This window comes from Chroicocephalus ridibundus, chromosome 6 (genome assembly GCF_963924245.1).
Source record: "Chroicocephalus ridibundus chromosome 6, bChrRid1.1, whole genome shotgun sequence".
In the NCBI taxonomy this organism is placed as follows: Eukaryota; Metazoa; Chordata; class Aves; order Charadriiformes; family Laridae; genus Chroicocephalus; species Chroicocephalus ridibundus.
In genome coordinates, this window is record NC_086289.1 from 74,035,952 (window position 1) to 74,055,741 (window position 19,790).

Genomic DNA, 19,790 nt, shown 5'->3' on the forward strand with positions numbered 1-19,790 from the left:
AGTAAATGACTACTTCTGCAGTCGAGTTTAAGAACAGTTGGGTCAAACAGAACTTAAGGTTCAGTGATCTGTTGTTTCATGCCTCGTTGCTTTTTACCAGTAGCAGGTTAGTTACACCTCAGAGAGATTGGGTTTTGGATTGTGGTGGGTTTTTTTGTCTACCCACTAACACATTTCCTTAAATTAACTTATATTTATGTATTTCATGTAGGAAAACTTTGTCGGTTTTGCTTACAGCTCCTGATTAAAGAAATGCTTGCAAATCTAGCTTTTGAGGATTGTGACCTATGAAGCGTATTTGTCGAATACAGGAAACTTACTGAATTGATTAAGACTTACTGTAAAGTTCCCTGAAATTTTGAGACGGCTGAGTCACGTTATTGGCTGTACATTATGACCCTCTTCTAACGCAAAGAAATGTAGAGAAACATCCCTTGGGTGTTTTCTTTCAAAGTCCCAACAGAAAAAAAGAAAACTGGAAAGTTGCCTCCTAGATTGTACTACATGTCGAAAAACTTATCTGTCATTGAGACTTAACTGGTTTTGTTATTTCCATACTAATTATCTAGTCTTTTGCCATACTTAATGTGGCAGTTAATGGTGATGAATGACTCTTGCAGCAGTGTGTTCCAAGTCTGTTCCTGACGTTTAACTCTTGCTGTTAACTTGGGTCATGATCCTTCCAGAAGCATGGATTTTCTGCTGAGATTGCATTTGTTGTCTTGGGAAAGTGTCTTGACCCACAGCTAAACAGCTGATAGTTTCTTGCAGAGGACACTAAATCTGTGAGCACAAAATTACTCCTTGTTGCAGCCTTATTCCTTCTTTTAGCTATTATCAGTCAACAAAAACAAATTCTCGAACATCCTTCAAATGCAAGAAGCCTTGAATGTTAGTGAAAATAAAATATTCAAGATCCAGCATTTCATAAGTAGAAATACCTACCTGTTCTGTGTTCTGAATCTAGTAGAACAAAATTTTCTATATCCTGAAACTTTGACACCTGACTTTCTAGAATAGTAAGGAGACTGATCTCTGCAAAGATGTAGGCAAACTAAACACTTGAAAATACCAGCACAAAAAAAGTAAGAATGAGCAGAGAGTAAAGACTGGTTTACCAAGCAAGCAGAATGGAGATTAATTGTTTCTTTCTCAAACTCAACAAATGTGCTTTGTGTGATGAGGTATGTCATTATCCAGCTTTGGTGCTTGTGCCATTAAGTTACTTTTCGTTAAGGCTGGAAAACACTAACTTGACTCTTGACTACAGGCATAGTTTAAAAGATTAAAGTTAATCATGCTAACATAAGAAGCTTCTAGATAGAGATGGCTCCCTATGGGAAAAGGAAAGTAAAAACTTCCATTCCGAACAATACTCTAATATATGCTTGTTTTGGTCATTAAGCTGCTTAGATTATAAAACATAACACTTACTCTTAATTTTTGTATTTATGTTCCCAGCAAACGTTGTGGCTGGATTGTAAAAGTAGAATAAAACAGAAAATTTTTCTTCTGGTGCCTTCTGAAATGTTTATGTGGATGTTGAACAACCAGTTCCACTTACCAGTTTATCTGGGCGGTCTCTGCTGGTGGGAGGATTGCAATTAATATATTGTATTTTATCTTCTTGAAATTTCATGCTGTCACCTCTGGAATCTCCTTCAATTTTGATGTTAAGTACTATAGAACAGCACTTGTCCCTAGAAAACATCTAGTGTCTGAGTGGAAGAGCTAATTTTTAAGCAACATCCAGACATCTTGAATAATCTTGATTGTGGTGTATAATTGAGGACGTGTCCAAATAGGGTGCCTGTGAGTGCAAGTTCGTTACGAAGATTGATTTATAATAAATTATGTTTCTGTTTTGGCGTAAAATAGTAATATGTGAAATTGAAATGCTGTCATTGTAGATGATGATAAACTTAACCAGTTGCATTTTTTGTTAAGCGGTCTCTAGCTAAAAGAAAGCACTTAAAGTTGATTTTTACATTTTAATTTAGAATTTTTTTTTTCCTGTTTAACTGTTTACCAAGGTTGTGGTTAGTAAAATTCTAATAACCTGTCTTCCTCTTCAGCTTGCTCTGAAATGGAGGATAAAGCACTGATGTTGTTATCAGTGCTCAGCAGCACTCCCTTGATCTTAGATACCTCCAGCTTGGAAAGTTTTGACGTGTAGGGGGGGAAGATGGCATAATTACCACCGAGAGATAAAGGATGAAAACGGAAGCCAAGGAGCAGCAAAATGGCAGAGTTGATACATGAAGAAAAGGCTAGCAAAACTTATTCCTGGCTGTGGAAACTCTTTTTTAAATGTGTTGTCAAATTACTTTGCAATCCAGCTCTTTAACTCTTCTTCGTCACCTCTTTTCCAAGCTGTTCGTTGTCCATCAGCAGATAGGATAGTATCAGGAGCAACTGCGAGGTGATATATGAAGTATAACCATTATTATAGCTTCTAATCTCCTACTGTCCTAGTATGTGAGCAGGTTATTTATTTAAACAACAAAAAAAGATGATTTGCAATATAGTCACCCTTCCCTAATTGGTGTTTTTTATGGCTTGAAATTAAATGCAAAACACTTAAGCTTTTTGTGGCCTTCTGTTCTATCCCAGGGTTAAACTTCACCAGGCTGAAAACTGCTTTCAGTCCTTTTGAATATACACACCTACAAAAACATTAACGAAATGTTTCCAGAGAACCATGTATTAAAAATACTTCCTTGTTTGTGCAGATGTGTAAAGTTCTCTTAATAGCAGTGACAGGCTACTGCCAGTATCTTTTTGACTTCCTTAAATAAAGTTCATTCTTTTTACTGTATCCCTCTTACAGAGCTCTGATTGTAGTAGGAGGCAGCATGTGCCTTAGTCTCAAAGTGTTTCATCTGGGTATGAAACTGACTTTCCAAGCTGGAAAGTTGAGAAATCTTTAAAATCTTGTGGAGATGTTGCTGGTATTCACTGTTTAAATACCTATGAGCTTATGTCACTTTCTTCTTTGGAAAGTTGATGTTAATTGCAAACATTATCTATTTAGGCAAATACTAGACATTTCTTTCAGATGTAGTAAATGCCAATTGTTGGTACCCTGACCTCATTAGAGAAACAATTTGGGTAACAGCTTGAAGTACAGGAAAAAGGGATGCACTGACAACAAGCTTAGTGTCTCAGTAGCCCCACACTTGAAGTCATGTGTTTGTGTTTGGATGCACAACGTAGGGTTTGCAAAGCAGATGCTTCTAACAGATACGTACAGAAGTGATAAACATTTGATTAAACATGCTGAAGAAATATTTGTCACAGTTTACCATAGCTGTTTTCATACTTCAGGCTGAAGCATGCAGGACCTGATGACATACATAGTCACAATGAATCATGTTTGTTTGTGCTTAAACACAAATGCAAATGTGTTAGTGTCTCAAGAGTCATGACTGTTGCTTTGGCATTCAACCTGTAAATCCAGAGAAAAGCCGTATTCAACCAGAGTCAACAGCTAAAACAAGAATAAACTTAGACTCCTTAAGGTTTCAGAGAAACTTTGGTTTCTTTGTAATTTATATAAAGCAGTCAAATATGCTTACAAAATCAATGATTCAGTATTGCTTCACATAGAAGGCTCAGTTTTCTGATGCCTTAGGTGCAATACACCTAAGTGATCTGTGTCCTTTAGGGACAGGAAGCCTCATGGGAGCAGGTAGTTGTGCTAAATGCTCTGCAGCTGAGTAGCATCCCACTGTGCCACGCACATGCTTGGTGTGTGGGCTAAGCAGGACAGTTGCCGGCTGCTGGTGTAGTAAATAAAGGTCTGGTGATAATCTTTTATGCAAAACTGATGGTGCTTACCTTTCAGCAGGGTTATCATCTACTGCTGAATAAATATTTAGTTAGTCACCATTTACTCTGCATCACAAACAAGTCTACTAGGGAGCAGTACTTCATTATTTCTAACTGACTCTGGAAAAGCCATAGTATTTTTTCCTGCTGCAATTATAGCTTGTGTAGAAGAAGGCAACTACTTCTACAGGGCAGAGTTTGCGAAGCACTGGGTTTGTTTGCCTGCTGTCTTGTTCCGTGTGTCTTTGTATAGGACATTTTGTTAAGAACTGTATGAATTTCAGCTGTTTATAGGACAAGTCTATTTAGCTGCAGAACTGAAATTTTTCATTAAGGTGGCTGTGCCTTTGTGTTAACTCTACCCCAAACTTCCTTCTCTCAACAAATGGTTTTAAAACGGGAGTTAAGAAATACCTCAATGGAGAATGTCTTGAGTTGTTTTTTCAGTTGAGGAGCTTAAACAAAGAAAACAAAACTACTTCCATGGCTTTTGCTGAGGCATGTGGTTCCTTAAAAATGCTCTATCAAAAGTGAAGTTGCATCCCTCTGTTCGCCAGTAAATAAAACATAATGATTTTTGCTAACAGAATTCAGTAAGTCCATGCAGACTAAACCCACTAAACTTCTATAAACACTGTTTGTCTACAGAAGTCAGTTAAGATAGAATAAATGGAAAACTAATTTAGATTTGGATTATGGAACAGAAACTTCTGTCTTCAGTTCACTGTTGTATGCTTAATATTAAAAAATCTGCAAAGTGGCAAAAATATTGCTATCCACTGCCACTTCAAAACGTTTTGGGGGTTTTTTTTTGCATATTAGTCGCTTTCAGGGACTGGAGTAATTTAGTACGGAAGAAACCCTTTTTTCTCAATTTAAAGTTGCTGTCAGACTCCATCCTAAGAAACGTTATGTGGGAAGTATGCAATATGCTGTAAGTCGCTCTGAGTTCCATGTATTTTTCATCTGCTTCTTAGGAAAGGAAGGGCTTACAGGGTGGATCTTTTGAGTAAAGACGAGTGTAAATTTGTATCCAGGGAGCCTAATCTCAGTCAAACTTTCTTATGGACGCGCATTCCTCTCTGTGCCTTCCACCCAGAGCAGCTGGTCGGGTGAACATTGTAGATGGAACTCTCTTGATACTGGTGCTTGTGGTAGAGGCAAGCGTAGCGGTGTGAGGACTGCAGTACCTCTAGTGTTTTGTTGCAGGTCTTTCCCTGCCCTTCTAGGTATGGATAGTGGGAGAGGAAATCTTTCCTCTTTTTCAATACAACTGGAGGTTCATCTTGCTGCGGCAGGGAGAGTTACTTCTAAAAGCCAAGGTGATGTGGCTGGGCGAGATTAGCACTAGGAAGGGCCCGGTATCTGAGTCGTGGCTCCATTATGCGGCTGCTCATGTTGGGTGAGGATTCAGACTAGAGCAGAGCGCAGAACACCTGGGTTCACTCTGCTCCTTGTCCTTGTCTGTGTGCCAGCACTTCCTGTTTTTAAAGATCCTGTTTGCTGTCTGGGTTCCAGATATCCCAGGAAGGTGGGAGGATGGGAAGAAACATGGAAGGAAAAGTAAACAGCATTATTTAAGGTGGAGTTTTATGGTTTTATATATATTCAGTATTTGTTACCTATCTAACCTAGTTTCATGAAAGACATTCTAGAGTAATCTTTTGTTTACACTGTCTTGCACTAATTTCCAAAAGCAGAACATTTCTGCATGCAAAACCTGATACTGAAGCCCTTAGTATCTGTAGTAAGGAGCAGAAGATGGTTTGTGGTCGGCTGTTACTTCATGTTCTTTCTGATGTTCACATAAAAAATGTTGGTCACCCATATAAAATAGAATATTAAAGAAGAATATGTAATCAGAGGAAAACCTTATTTCTATTTGTATGAAATGGCATGTTGCTCTGATTTGTTGCTGAACTTTAAAGCTTTTTGTTTAAAGAGCGTGAAGGAATTTGAGTGCCACTCGCTGAGCTTCAGAGTGCACACCTAGCTGTGGAGGAACAGCTCCAACCAGAACAGAGCAAGGTGGGAGAGTGATTCTCATCCTGCTACGCAGCTAATTGTTGAAGTAATGAGTAAGCAGATATGTGAAATGTAAAGAGAAGATGCGTTGCTTTTCTAATTCTTTGTTGTGCTTTATGACTGCTGGTATTCTAAAAATAACAAAATCCTTTCCTTTGAGGTGAAGCTAGAAATGGAATTACTGACTGATTTCGGACTAAAAAGGGAAGATTTAATTCTAGGCTTTCCTTTCTTTAACAAAAAGGAAAAATAATCTGTCTTTAACTGGAAGAAAATGTTCTGGGACAGACATTCTGCTCTCAGTATGTCATGGGATCCCTAGGGAAAACGCACAATCGTAGTGGGAGTTGTAGAGGTCACCAGCAACTTGCAAATGTTTCTTTCTCGTGATCCTGTTTTCATGGCTCCCAGAGACTGAGTGAAGCTATAAACAATATGTCTGTGTGGATGGGGGAGGGCGAGCAAGGGCATTTGAAAATAAGAATTTACAAAGGGTCTTTTGGTTTTCTTGGAGGAAAAAAAAAGACTCCAGCAATAGTAAATATTTTTAAACTGTTCATCTTCTCGTTTCAGCTCTTTGATCCTATATTTTTTTCAGTAATAGATCACACACACACATATACATGTGTATTACCTCTTGGACAGTACTTTATAGTGAGTTCTTTTTTTGTTTGTTTGTTTTTTTCAGGATGACCTCACCATTAATTTTATTCCTGGTATCTGAAAGTCACTACAGCCAAAATCCAAGAATATTACATTCTGAAACAAACAAACAAATCTGCATGTAAGATAACTTTAAAGAAACCAGCTTTGAAATGTAGTCAACCCATGTTCTCATATCTAAGTAGACTGAAACTTCTTTTCACTAATTTCAGTGAGATTTTGCATTCACAGGAAAGAATGATCTTGTGTTTTTGCTGTACTATAATTCTCCAGATGCTACCAGTAACGTTAGGGTTTTTAGCTCTGCCTAGAACAAGGCAAAGGTACTAAGGACTATTTTCTGCAGGGGAGAAATTGTAGGTAACTATGAATAAAATTGGTAGTGTTTGGAAATACTTGCCTGTTTCAGAAGGAAACAAAATGCTAAGAGGGTGTGTTTTTGACAGTGTTAAATCCTTGTGTTTGTTTCCCTTGAGCTGCTGTTTGTGATCAGATAAGCAATTCTGGGTATCTGCGCCTTTTCTGTGAAATAATAAGGATGAAAGTAATATGTAAGAAATATCGAAGACGTAACTGCAATGCAGCAGTCTCCTGCTTTCTATTCTAAACAAAACGATATTGCTACTGTTTAAATCTGTGTGTAATAATGTTTTCATAGAGGACAATTTGAGACATCTTTGTACGTGTCTTCCTGGATTTTGGAAAAAGGCCAGCTTGGCAAACAGGAAGAACAAAAGGACAGCACTGAAAATATCTAGGCTGGGACAGTTTCACTGTCACCACACAGTGAGCTTGGACAGCAGCAAAATTAGACAGGCAACTCTGCCCAGTTTTCTTCATGGTGAGTTTTGGAGTGCCTGATGTGTCTGAAGATGAAAATAGAACATTTTGGTTTTTAGAAAGTTTGAAATGTCTGGGACAAAGTGGAATACAGGTTTTGCATTCTGAAAAGTGTTACTCTTGTCCCAGAATTTTTTTTTTATCCCCCCCTTTCTACCCCCATAACTTTTGTTTCAGGGATTCCACAGAAGTTTAAAAAAATCTTATTTGGGAACATACCTGTAGTTGATACTTCTGTCAGCTTCATAGGGAACCGAGAAAATCATAACATACAGATGAGTGTACAGTAAATCAGAATCTGTAAGTGTAGTTGGATTGTTTAGTGAGTAGAAGACTTTTTCTTAAAGCAATGCTAAGTGTCTAGAGGAAACTTCTACCTGGAAAAGAAATCAAATCCAGATACAAATCCTAATGAGCAGCTCTGATACCAAAGATACTGCAAATTATTATAAAACATTGCCACATCCTGTCTCTGAAACAGTGTAATGGGATTTGTCTTATGACTGGAAAAACCAATGGACTTTAATTGAAGTGTAGTAGTTTACTGAATGACTAATTCAGTTTCAAATACGGACTGATAAAATTGTATTGAGTGTTTAGTCTATGCTCTTGGATTGATTTTTGAAACACTAGCTGATGTTTATAGCAATGCAGAATTACTCAGTTCTGTCTCATCACTGGAATGTATACCTCTTTGCATAAGCATCCCATACTTTGTACACTTAATACAGTAAATACAGTATTACAGCACAGTACGCGTCTGCTTCTTGCTTCCTTCTATGCTTGCTAGATTTCTTGCTAGTTGGTACATCATAGATGGAAGAATTTCCTTCTTGCAAACTGTAGGTCCTTGTGCTGATGGCAGACAGCCTTAACAATAAGTCTCCTAAAGTGAACAAATTTCCCCCCCACCCTAGACTGGCCCACAGACTCGCACAGTGGGTCTTCACCTGCTTTATAAGACATACATGGTATGTTAAGTGGAGCTCCTCCCTTTGGAGAGCATGCCCACAGATAATTTACAAAACAGGGGAAAAAGGCCTATCAGTTAACTGTGTTTTTATATATATATACACCTATATCTTAATTGCCAAATACTGATGTCTGCGTGTCATCGGTAGAATGTTTGTGAGTAATCTCTAGACAGTGAAAATCAATTCACTTTATCTAATCTATAAACAGGTAATCTGTAAAAGTGAGTGTTCTGTTAGCAAGGAAGGGCTCCCCACGCTTTCTGATAGAAGAGCTCATGGAAGGTCATTTCTTGGGTTTGTGGTGTAGATTCCGTCTGTGCTGAAGGGTAACAGTCCTTCTTTTTAGCAAGATACATAAAACTTAGATCAGTGCTGCTGTTGGAGATTCTTATGGCAAAATGTTAATGTACAAAAAATACAGTGGAAAAATTACTGCTGGAGTATCCTGCTGAACTATAGATGCACAAGGCTTTTATATGTAAAAGTGGTGAAAACAGCTGCAGGAGCCTCAGATGTCTTTAGGGGAAAATATATGTGGGTTTTTGACTCAAGTTAATTTGTCCCAAGCTTAGTTTGCTTAAATCATGAACATAGTACTTTTTTTTGCATAGTAATGTTAGGAACTAACATTAACTCTCCTGCAGTACAATTCTTACGAAATTTTTCCCTCACTGAGCTCCGTTCCTTAAAGGGAAGGAATTCTTTTGAGAAGAAGTAACAACAAACTTTATAATCATCTCATGTAAGCCTTTTCAGAGTTAACATGCTTGTATGTCATCAAGAAAGCATTAGGAAAAATAAGTGTAGGCTGCAAGTTGTATTAAAATATTCAATAGAATGAAACTGAGTTAACCATGCTGCTGTGGTTCTGCACGATTCAGTGCCGTGAGGTAATAAAATGTCATAGTTTACCAAAACCAAATTTTCTAAACTTGGAATCCCTTGTTCTAAATAAAGGGACTATATCAGACTTAGCTGATTTCTATCCTATAAGAAAATAGATTATATAAATTAGCGTTAATATGATAAATGTATCTGGAATCAAGTAGGAATCAGTATTTTGGGAGGTATGTTGTTTAACTTCCTTCTTTCTTCCTCCATGTATATTTATTATTTTTGAATGGAGTTTCAGAATTTGATCACGTCTAGGTTGGGTGCTTTAGCAAGGTTCATGATAGAGGATGTGCTGAATGGATCAGGAGGGCTGTAATGAGTTGAAAAGAGCGTGATTTAATCAGTGGGTGTCTTCGGGTTTGGCCTTTCTAACCATCTGTGCTATCCCAAAGCTTTTAGCTGGGGAAAAGAGTTTGAGGTCAGGGAAGGAAGTTTAAGTTTGGAAGGTCAGGGATTGCAGGTGTGATGTAGTGTTCATTTGAAGGGTTTGCCTGTACCCTTAGTTGGATTTAAATAACTTCTCTCTAGAATTCTCTTAAAATTATAGTTCTTCTACTGTCGAAGAACATAATTGATTCTGTTTATTCCAGGCAGCCTTCCAGATTTCAAAGTGTACACAGAAACACAAGCTGCCAACTGTACTTCAAAACTGTTTCTGTTTACATTTTTGCTTTCCAAATCCAAACCCTGGAGGCGTGCTTACATGTGCAAGTAAAATGAATGCGCACACAGAACGACTATATGCACTGTTCCAGCATGTGGCTATAGCCCAGTTTCAAACAAAAGCTGCTGTTCTGGTGCAGTTGCTCTAAAAAGAGGGTAGATTTTGGACCATTTGCAAGCCTTTAATGAAATGGCATTGAGTTGGTGTTTAACGTTTGAAATTTTTAAAAAGCCAAGGTTGACACTTATTTTGAAAAGATACTTGCCTTCAAAGGGTTTAATATGTATTTGTGTCATCCAGCCCTGCCTAGATTTCTTTGTTAGCAATTATTGGTGGGGAGGGAGGAAGAACTTGCCGTGGAACAAACCACCATACTTGAAGCTCAGCACTGTTGCATGAAGTCACGCTCTCTCCCCTGGGTAGACCCTGGCGTTCAGCTGACTCCATGATGATATCATTAAGGCAACTAAAACAAGAAAGGAAAAGTGAGTAGTTCTCTGCCACTTTCATTCATCTGACCCTGTAAGGAGCTGGCTCAGGGAGCCACAGCGTGATGAAGAATGAGAACACACGCCTTGGGCAGAGGGAAGATGGGCTCCTACAGCCGCATCGTGGAACTGAACTTAAAAGACTGCTGGTATAAACTCAGTCTGTGTTGTAAATATTTCATTTGGTTGTGGTCCGTCTATATTATCATTGCCTGTACATGTGGACAGAAAAGTTCTTACGACTGCATGTTCTTGATTTGTTGGCTTTGTTTTTTTTTATGCTGGTATATGCCTTAACAGTAATGTTTTTCTGCCTATCCTTGTAATAAAGGAATGTAAATAAGCATGTGATTCACCAGTACGGAGAAGGGAGTCTTGTTCATGCTTTGCCTGATCAAAAAGATGCTGTTTGACTTTATGTGTATTTCTTTTTATCTGTAAACTGAGGATAGATATCAGGAATTTGGAATTCTCCAAGTTACTCTGAATGGTGGTGTTTGGGTTTATTTGTAATGTCTGGTAATTGGTAAGCTTTCCAAGTTTGGCACTCTAAATAAACTGTGAGTGTCCCTAGAGTTTTCCAAGTCAGCACCCGCTCACTGAGACTGTTACAATGCTGAGGAAAATAAAACAGCTTCCTTAAGCTCTTTTTTAGAAAAGTAGTCGGTTGCAAAAACCTTCTAAATATGCATGAGGTGTTAGTGGAAAAGCATTTTTCTAAACCTGCGGTGGCACTTTAGTACTTTTGTTGATATTTTTAAAAGCCTGCAAATACAAAGGCGGGATTAAAAAAACAACCCTCTTGCTACTTTGAGTTGCTTAGGAAGCAGTGCATTTGGGAAAACATCATTTTCATTCTAATGCTTCTTTTTAAGAACTGAAGTGTGGCAAAAGGAGGTACCGGATGTACTTGGAAGAAAAGTTTTCAGAAAATAAGTACCAAGGCAAAGAAGTGCAGAAATGAGAATCATTATTTTACTTTTTAACATATATATAATTTTTGTATATTCATATTTTTTATATATTTAAATATACTTTAATATATGTTTATATAAAATATGTATTTTAAAAAAAAATGCTGCACAAAGAGCAAGCATAGCATTCTTTGCTTTTCCACAGTGGGAGCTTTCAGAAAGCTGATGAAGCAGAAGAGATGTGAAGCCGTTGGTTTGGGTTTTTCTCTCCTTTCTGTTAATTAAGAAAGGAACTGAAGAGAGAGGGGCAGTCCTGAGAGTGTTTTTGACTAAAAAGTTGACTAAGAATGGTTTTAGAATAGTTGCATAGTAGTTATTTCATCCTAGCCCTGTGCTTTCAGGACACTTGGTTGATGGAGGAGGCGTCATGGACTGCTTTGTAGATCTCTGTTGACATTACCCTCTCATAATGTACATGCTGCAGTTAATGAAATTATGGGTGAAGTGTAAGTAATGCACTATTTGAGATTTGCATAATGTATTGCCTTTGTGGTAATTTATTATTCTGCAATGAGACCTTGGGTGTATGGTATGTAGTTCAGTGAAAATGTCTTGCTGCTCAGTGTCAGGCAGAAAAGCAGCAGATTAGGAAACAATAGAAAACATTCTGTCACTGTGTAAATGTGTGCGCAGTTTGGACCTGGAATGTGGCGTGCAGGTATGGTTGTTCCCCTCTGCATTGCAAAAAGGGTAAAGGTGAAAGAGGTACAAAGAAGGTTACAAGGATTAACAAAAATATAGAATGACTTTCGAGCAAAGGAGGACTAAATAATCTGGGACTATTATGGAAAAAAGAGGTAGTGGTGTCTCTGTAAAATTAAGAGCAATGAATGCAAATATAAGAAACTTTGTTTCATTACGAGAAATCTAGGATATCAGCTGAAAGTATCAGGCTTCAGAACAAAGAAAAGCAAGCTTTTTGCAGTGTGGAATGTTCTTTGCTCTCCTCACAGGATAACAGCAGTTTGTGTGTGAAAACTTCCTAAACAAACTCAATAGTTCTTGGTGGATTTCTTTAACAAATACATAAATATTGCCTCTGGTTAAGGAAATTAGCAATAGGTAGTGATTAGGAGAGTTTATTGATGAAGTATCACTGTGTGCCTGCCTAGTTCTGCTCTTTGTTTGACGTCTGTTCTCGGCCACTGGGCTGTGAGACATCTCTGCTCTGTCCAGATACAATTTTTCTTGTACCTGCTCTAAGATGGCATAAGGCAGCACTGCCAGAAGGTCAGACACGTGTTCCCCCTCCTTTTCTTTGGCTTGGTTTGTATCTCATCCAAATAATAATAAATGTTTATGTTTCCAAAATAAAAATAGGAAGAACTGGGTTTGAGATTTGCCTAAAAATCGCTGTAATAATAATTTGAATATTAGATATTTTCATCCCCCATGCTATTTAAGTATTGTAATAATAAATTATAAACTTCGGGTAAAAAAATTAATCCTCTATTTTTTGAAGACCGTATGTGTATTAGCATTTTTTCCAAGCTAACGTGATTCTGCTATTAACAGTTTTATTTAGTAGATAATTACATCAAATACAAGTCTCTTCGACATCAGTTTTATCAAGTCTTTGTCTTTTTATGAATGTAAAATATAGCCATGAATATTCATCTACAGTTATAAGCAGTGCTTGAGTGATGTTATTGGAAATTCCTTGTGGTGTTTGTATTTTAAATTTTAATATTTAAATTTCTGGTTTTTACCTAGGTTTACTCATAAGGATCACTGCTTGAAAAACTTTCACTACAAAGTTATCTAAAGACTTCAAAATGCCTCCACGACCATCATCTGGTGAGCTATGGGGCATCCACTTGATGCCACCGAGGATCCTTGTGGAGTGTCTTCTCCCAAATGGAATGATAGTGACGCTAGAATGCCTCCGTGAGGCCACCTTACTAACTATTAAACATGAACTCTTCAAAGAAGCGAGAAAATACCCTCTCTATCAGCTCCTTCAAGATGAATCTTCTTACATTTTTGTAAGTGTTACACAAGAAGCAGAAAGAGAAGAATTTTTTGATGAAACACGGAGACTCTGTGACCTGCGACTATTTCAGCCTTTTCTAAAAGTCATTGAACCAGTAGGTAACAGAGAAGAGAAGATTCTTAATAGAGAAATAGGTGAGATTATCTTTATTTAAACATGGCTTCTCCTCTTCAAAATACCAAGCAAAGAAGTGAAATGGGATGTATGTCACCTGTATCTGTCAAAGTTTGCATTTCATAATTGACAGTTGTTGCATCAAATATCCAAAGATGCTGATCATAGTAAATCCAATGTTTGTAAACTGTGAATTAAACTTTTTTTTTGCTGTTCTGTTTCATTCACATGTAAAGTCTTTGCTTTGTATGTAGTCGTATATGGGTTAAAGGATATTTTTTGTTTGTCTCATATTACGAATGAGCAAAGCCTATTCTGTTGTTTGTGAAGTCAATCTTGATTTGTTTTGAAGTTTACAGAACTGTAAATGCTGGATTTAACTACAAATCTTAAACCACATTTGCGATAGCACACGTTTTAATACTTCTCTATCCTGCTTAGAAAGTAAAATTTCAGAAGTTGGGTGTTGTTTTTTTTTTTTTTTCCCCGCCCTTTCCATGCTCCCAAAAAGAGCATGGGGAGGGGAGGGAAACAAAAACACCTGAGGCTGGAATGGCAGAGGGGAGACAAATTGTGATGTTTTGAATCATCTCTGGAGTGGCTTATTATTTTCCATTATCCATTGAGAAAGCACGGGGAGACTAGCCGATGTTTCAGCATCCAGGTTAAGTATCTAAATTCAGGCAGTGCAAGCATACCCACTCCCATTTAGTTGCTAACAGATGTATATTGCAGTGGTAGAGACTTGTCAACTGGAAATACTTGTTCTGGGGTGCTCCTAATTGTTAAATTATTTAATTATTATGAATGCATCATAAGTAAACTACTTTTGTTTTGTAAAGCTTAACCTGTTCAGGACTTAGGGAGAACAGTGGTTAGCTAACCATGCAACAGGACAATTGAAAGGTTTCATTTGAACATGCATGCATAAATAACTATTTGTGCAAGTAATCTCATTAAAGTACATGGAATTACATCTGAGACTGAGGACTTGAGAGAAACGGACTCTTACTGCATGAATCTATGCCAAAGAGCTTAAGTTCAAATATCTCTTGGAGTGCTTGTCACACTTTTAAATAGTGTAGTTATAAAAAAAAATTTAATAGCTGTCATTCAGTTGTAAGCGAAGTTGATTATGGTCCTAATAGCTGTCAATAATCTTGCCGGGAATTTAGAAAAAATCCAACATCACAGCTCCTCTGGTCCACTTAGGAAACTCTGTGCTGACTTCAAAGGAAGCTTATTACTGCTCCTTTTCCTCCAGGAGGAGTGTTAGCTGTGAGAGCGCTGATTTAAGGCTTCCAGGATATTCAGTGCTTGTACACCTGTTTTCTAACCTTTTTTGTGACTGCTGAGTGCACTTAACTTTAGAACTACGTTGTTCTTGAATGAAATAAAATGATCATGTATACAAATAGAAGCCAACATTTAACACAAATATTTTAGGTTGTGTTTTCCTTAAAGCATGCTTTTTCTGTTATTTATGGAAGGACTCTTCAGCTTTAATTATCGGTTACAGTTATTTCCTCATGCTTCTTCAATGCTGTAGGTTTTGCTATTGGCATGCCTGTCTGTGAATTTGACATGGTTAAGGATCCGGAAGTACAAGACTTCAGAAGAAATATTCTTAATGTTTGTAAAGAAGCAGTGGATCTTCGAGATGCCAATGCACCGCATAGTAGAGCGTTATATGTCTGTCCTCCAAACGTAGAGTCTTCGTCTGAGCTACCCAAACACATATACAATAAACTAGATAAAGGTAACGTAAATATTTGGAGTAGGGTTTTTTCAGTGATTAAAATCAGAGTACAGCTGGTGGCTTAGGTAAATCACTGTTTTACGTACTGTATTTAGTATGCTATAGCAATATCTTACACCTTAACTTATTGAGAATAACTTTCTTGATAGAATGTAGATTCAAAAGGAAGAAAACAATTTAAAATTACATTTTTTGCTATTCTCATAACTAAATCTTGAAGTATAACCTGGTGATTCTTTTTAGTGGGCAGAAATAGCTTGCTAGCTTTGCATTTTTCTTTTCTCTGACACTCAGAAATCTGGAGTGAAATGGTGCTAAATCACTGAGTTATCTTGCAGTCCTCATGAAACAGGCACCGCTGTTTTCTTGAAGGCTGAAGTGTCAGTATTACGTGGTTAATAAATCCTTAACCTCAAGGAGTAGAACTCTGAATTTACACTGGAGTCAAAAATAAACTGAGCGCACGTAGTTCCTTGCAGAAGTTATAAACCCTCTGTCAGTTTGGGCTATGAATCTTGTCTACATCTTCTTCTTTCAGTAGTATTGTCAGCTGTTCTTGGGGGGAGAAGTTGCTTGTTTGGGGGGTTTTGGGGTTGGTTGTTTTTATTTATTTTGAAACTGTATTGAAAATGATAGGCCTAACTTTATTTTACATTTATTCTAGGGCAAATCATAGTGGTGATATGGGTAATTGTCTCGCCAAACAATGATAAGCAGAAATACACCTTAAAAATCAATCATGACTGTGTGCCTGAGCAAGTTATTGCTGAAGCAATTAGGAAGAAAACACGAAGTATGTTGCTGTCATCTGAACAACTGAAACTTTGCGTCTTGGAGTACCAGGGGAAATACATTTTAAAAGTGTGTGGCTGTGATGAATACTTGCTAGAAAAATATCCGCTGAGCCAGTATAAGGTGAGTAACATAATGGATTTATTTTGAAGTATGCTAAAATAATCCAAATTTGAGGGAGAAGTGATCAATTTTATGACTGGCTTTCTTTTTCATTACTCTAATCCAAACACAGGAAGTAAAAGTGTGTGCATCTTGAAACTAATCGGCTAATGCATGAGTGTGGTGTGCATATTTGTTGCTGTGTGTGCTTCAAAAGAGAGAGGGGGAGAACAGTTAATTTAAACTAGAATTTTTATCCCTAGTGTAATCTTTCTTCTTTGCCCCTAACATTAGTGATAAATCAGTGGTAGGTACTTCCAGAAATATCCTAGATTTCTGATGGCAAGAGGTGAGTTAGGCTTGAATTGGGGTTGTTGTAATACAAAAGGAAACTTGATGGGATATTAAATTATGAAGCAACCGTTGCTACAGTGAATTTTGTCCCTTTCCCCTTTAGGGGTGGAAAAAAATATAAACAACCTATTTGTTTTCCTGTTACCTACATCTTTACATTTTTTTCATCTTATTAAAGGAGCGATAAACTTCCAGCACTACACAAATCATCGTTAAATCTTTCTTGTGGCTGTCTGTCCTCCGTTGCCTGAGTTCTGTTAGTGCCGAGTGTGAGACAGAAGAGCATCTGAGCAGCCCTGTCTGGAGCAGACGACAATGTTGCCCTGTAGATTTCCTGACAGACTGCTGCTGCTTCCTCTTTGAGGAATGTATTGTTGTAATAAACAGCTTCCATTCCTTCATCTGAAATGGTTGACGATCTGCTCTCCAGAGCAATGGGAGAGAGAAGGGGGGTGGGGGATCCTGAATAATCGGAAAAGCAGCTCTGTTCTGTGGGAGCTGGGGAACAAGTGCAGGCATACATGAATAATTTCACACAGTCATCTTGAGATCAAACACTAGACCTATTTGATCTAGAGTGGTTTCTTCAGAAGTATCTGGTATGCCTTTACTGTGCTGCGAAAGAGCTTGCTAATTACGCTCCAGGGCTGGACCTGTCTTTGTGTTGTATTTTGTGGTACGGTTGCCAGATTAATGCTGTCGGCACTCAGTCCTCAACAGACACTGTACAGCCTTACAGCCAGAGTCTGCTGGAATGGGTGCTGAGCTGGAGGTAGTACGCACAACTGAACCAAAACCGAGTGTGTCTGACATTTTTCTTGTGCTTTCTGCCTATTACTGGGAATCTGAGTGGCCTGGGCCAGGTCTGCACAGCAGTGTACAGCAGCATGCTGGGCACAACCAGGTAAACTGCCTCCAGGAACAGCTCGGATCTGGAAGCACAACAGTCCGCTTTGTTTGCGCTGCACAGCGCCGGAACTAAGGAGCACTACAAGAAACCTGACCAGTCATTTTGTCAGCTCTGTTCTGTCTCCAGTTCAACCTCCCACTGTCGTAGACGTTGTTCATATCTCAAAATCTGTATGAAGCGCTACCATGTGATCCTACCTAACAACATATTTAAACTGTTGGATGTTACAACTATAAACGCTGTGAAGTGTGTACATACAGGGACAATGATAAGCTCTTTAAAATTGTTTTTCTTTTATATCTTCCTCAGTATTTTTCGGTATAGATTACCAAGAGTGTACACTCTGAAAACATACTGAATTTTGGTTTTGTTTTCTTGCAGTACATAAGAAGCTGTATAATGCTTGGTCGCATGCCCAACCTGATGCTGATGGCTAAGGAAAGCCTGTACACCCAGCTACCGCTGGACACCTTTACAATGCCGTCTTATTCCAGGCGTATCTCTACAGCTACACCCTACATGAATGGAGAAGCTACAGCCAAATCCCTCTGGACTATAAATAGTGCTCTCAGAATAAGAATTCTCTGTGCAACCTATGTAAATGTGAACATTAGAGACATTGACAAGGTAAGGCAAGGACCCTTATATAAGGTTTTCAGCAGCTCACGATTTCCTTGAGTTTTCTGTGTCTGCATTGGAATAAGAGGTGTTATTTAACATGTTAGAAAATCAGATGACTTTGTTATTGAAATTTAAGCACTGGATTCTAACAAACAGAGCTATGTGTAGCATCTGAAAAGTTCTGTGTACTGCTTAAAAGGCGTGAGTTGTGGTATTTAGCTAAATATTCTGCCTGATAGGAGCAGAACTCATTTTGCATAGTTCATTGCAGCCGAGTATGTAATGGATAGAACAAACCCCATGTTGTTACTTATATTCTAAATAATTATTATGTCTAAGAATGTATTGCAGTAATGGGGAATACTTTTGATGAGGGGATGCTGGATAGTGTGCTGCTATCTTTGTTTTTAAAAAGGGAGGCATGGGAAGATCAAGGAGAAAAGGCAGGTAGGGTTCAGTCCCATTGAAGTCATACTACAAGCCTGGCAAACTTTCTTGGAACTTGTTCAGTCTTTTCTTTCACTGTAGCTTGGCACAAGATGAATTGAAAATGAAGTCCAGGCTTTTTTAGAGTTCATTTCAAGTTTATTGTATTTTTAAGAACTAGTTTTGCAATCAATGGGAATAAAGACCATTTATTTTCTAGAAGGTTGTGCTTACGTACTGTGCTTCACAGGTTGCAGAGCATGAATCAGTTTGGCTTGGGGAGTGGTGGGGCTGTTTAGTTTTCAGATTTGGTCTTGTTTTTTACTTGATGGAAATTAGGGGGTAATATGTTGTAATCATAGTACATGTTGATAGCAGTGAAGAAACTTGTTTATAGTAACGTTTCAAAGATAGTACTAATGTTACCATTGTTTTCAGATTTATGTTAGAACAGGTATCTACCATGGAGGGGAACCTTTGTGTGACAATGTGAATACTCAGAGGGTACCTTGTTCTAATCCCAGGTAAGCCAAGTACTTGAACGGCTATAGAGAACCTGACTTCCAGGGCATCATAAACGATAGCACTGAAGGAGTAAAGGCTCGACTTAGCCATTTTTCAGATAGAGCTCCTTGCCAGGAATTCCTTAAGTTTTTTAGTCCTTAAGTCCAATTGCCTTAAGTTTTTAAAGAACATTGTTACCTGACCCTATATTTATAAATAGAATTAATCTAATTCAAACGCAAGTGTTTTGTCTCATTGCATATAATGGTATAATTTCTTTACTGAATGGATCTGTTTTACACGTGCATTTGTAGTGGCCTCAAACTCCAATATAATTAGCCATTAATAGTGTGAAATCAGCATAACTCTGGGCAGGTGAGCTCTGGTTTTGACTGGGGATCAACAGGAGGTGTTCCAGTTGCAGGTTCAGATTTCACCCTCAGCAGGAGGCAGTGTGGTGTAATGTAACTTGCAAACTTGTTTCAGTGAGGTCGTGTAGTGCCTGCCAAAGCAGAACCGCTGAGTGCAGAGAGATGGGTATCGTTTGCTAACATGGAAGTCACTGCCAGCTCTGGGCTGATTATGTTCAAGAGATTTGACCTACCATGAATATTATCTGGAAAAATAAATCACATGAACTTAAAAGTGCCGTTAGCATGCAGAAAGAAGCTTTATATTAGCATATGTAAACATATTGAGAAAAAGTAGCTAAAATATGTTGAATTTCTGCCTGTAACTTTGACTAACGAGGTGTGAAATTTCAGCATCTGCTAGGATAAGATGCAAAGTATGTGTTAAGAAGTCATTCTTGACATGCATTTTCTGCGCTTTGAGAGTTTCAAAATATATTAATATTTTTGTC

General features: G+C 38.0%; 1 protein-coding gene across 6 annotated transcripts in view; it reads left to right on the plus strand.

Annotated features, from left to right (window-relative positions):
• PIK3CA (phosphatidylinositol-4,5-bisphosphate 3-kinase catalytic subunit alpha) overlaps nt 1-19,790 on the plus strand; it is a 43,636-nt gene that overhangs the window by 4,639 nt on the left and 19,207 nt on the right. For 5 of the 6 annotated variants that reach the window (XR_010071727.1, XR_010071728.1, XR_010071729.1 and 2 more), the window contains exons 2-6: nt 13,067-13,480; nt 15,010-15,219; nt 15,884-16,134; nt 17,759-18,004; nt 18,863-18,948. Coding sequence is in view for 3 of the 6 variants with exons in the window: in XM_063339593.1 (XP_063195663.1) it covers nt 13,129-13,480; nt 15,010-15,219; nt 15,884-16,134; nt 17,759-18,004; nt 18,863-18,948 (1,145 nt within the window). In the remaining 3 variants the exon portion in view is untranslated. Of the gene's footprint in view, nt 1-7,013; nt 7,361-13,066; nt 13,481-15,009; nt 15,220-15,883; nt 16,135-17,758; nt 18,005-18,862; nt 18,949-19,790 lie in introns of those variants that run through there. The other variant, XM_063339594.1, reaches the window with a different exon arrangement.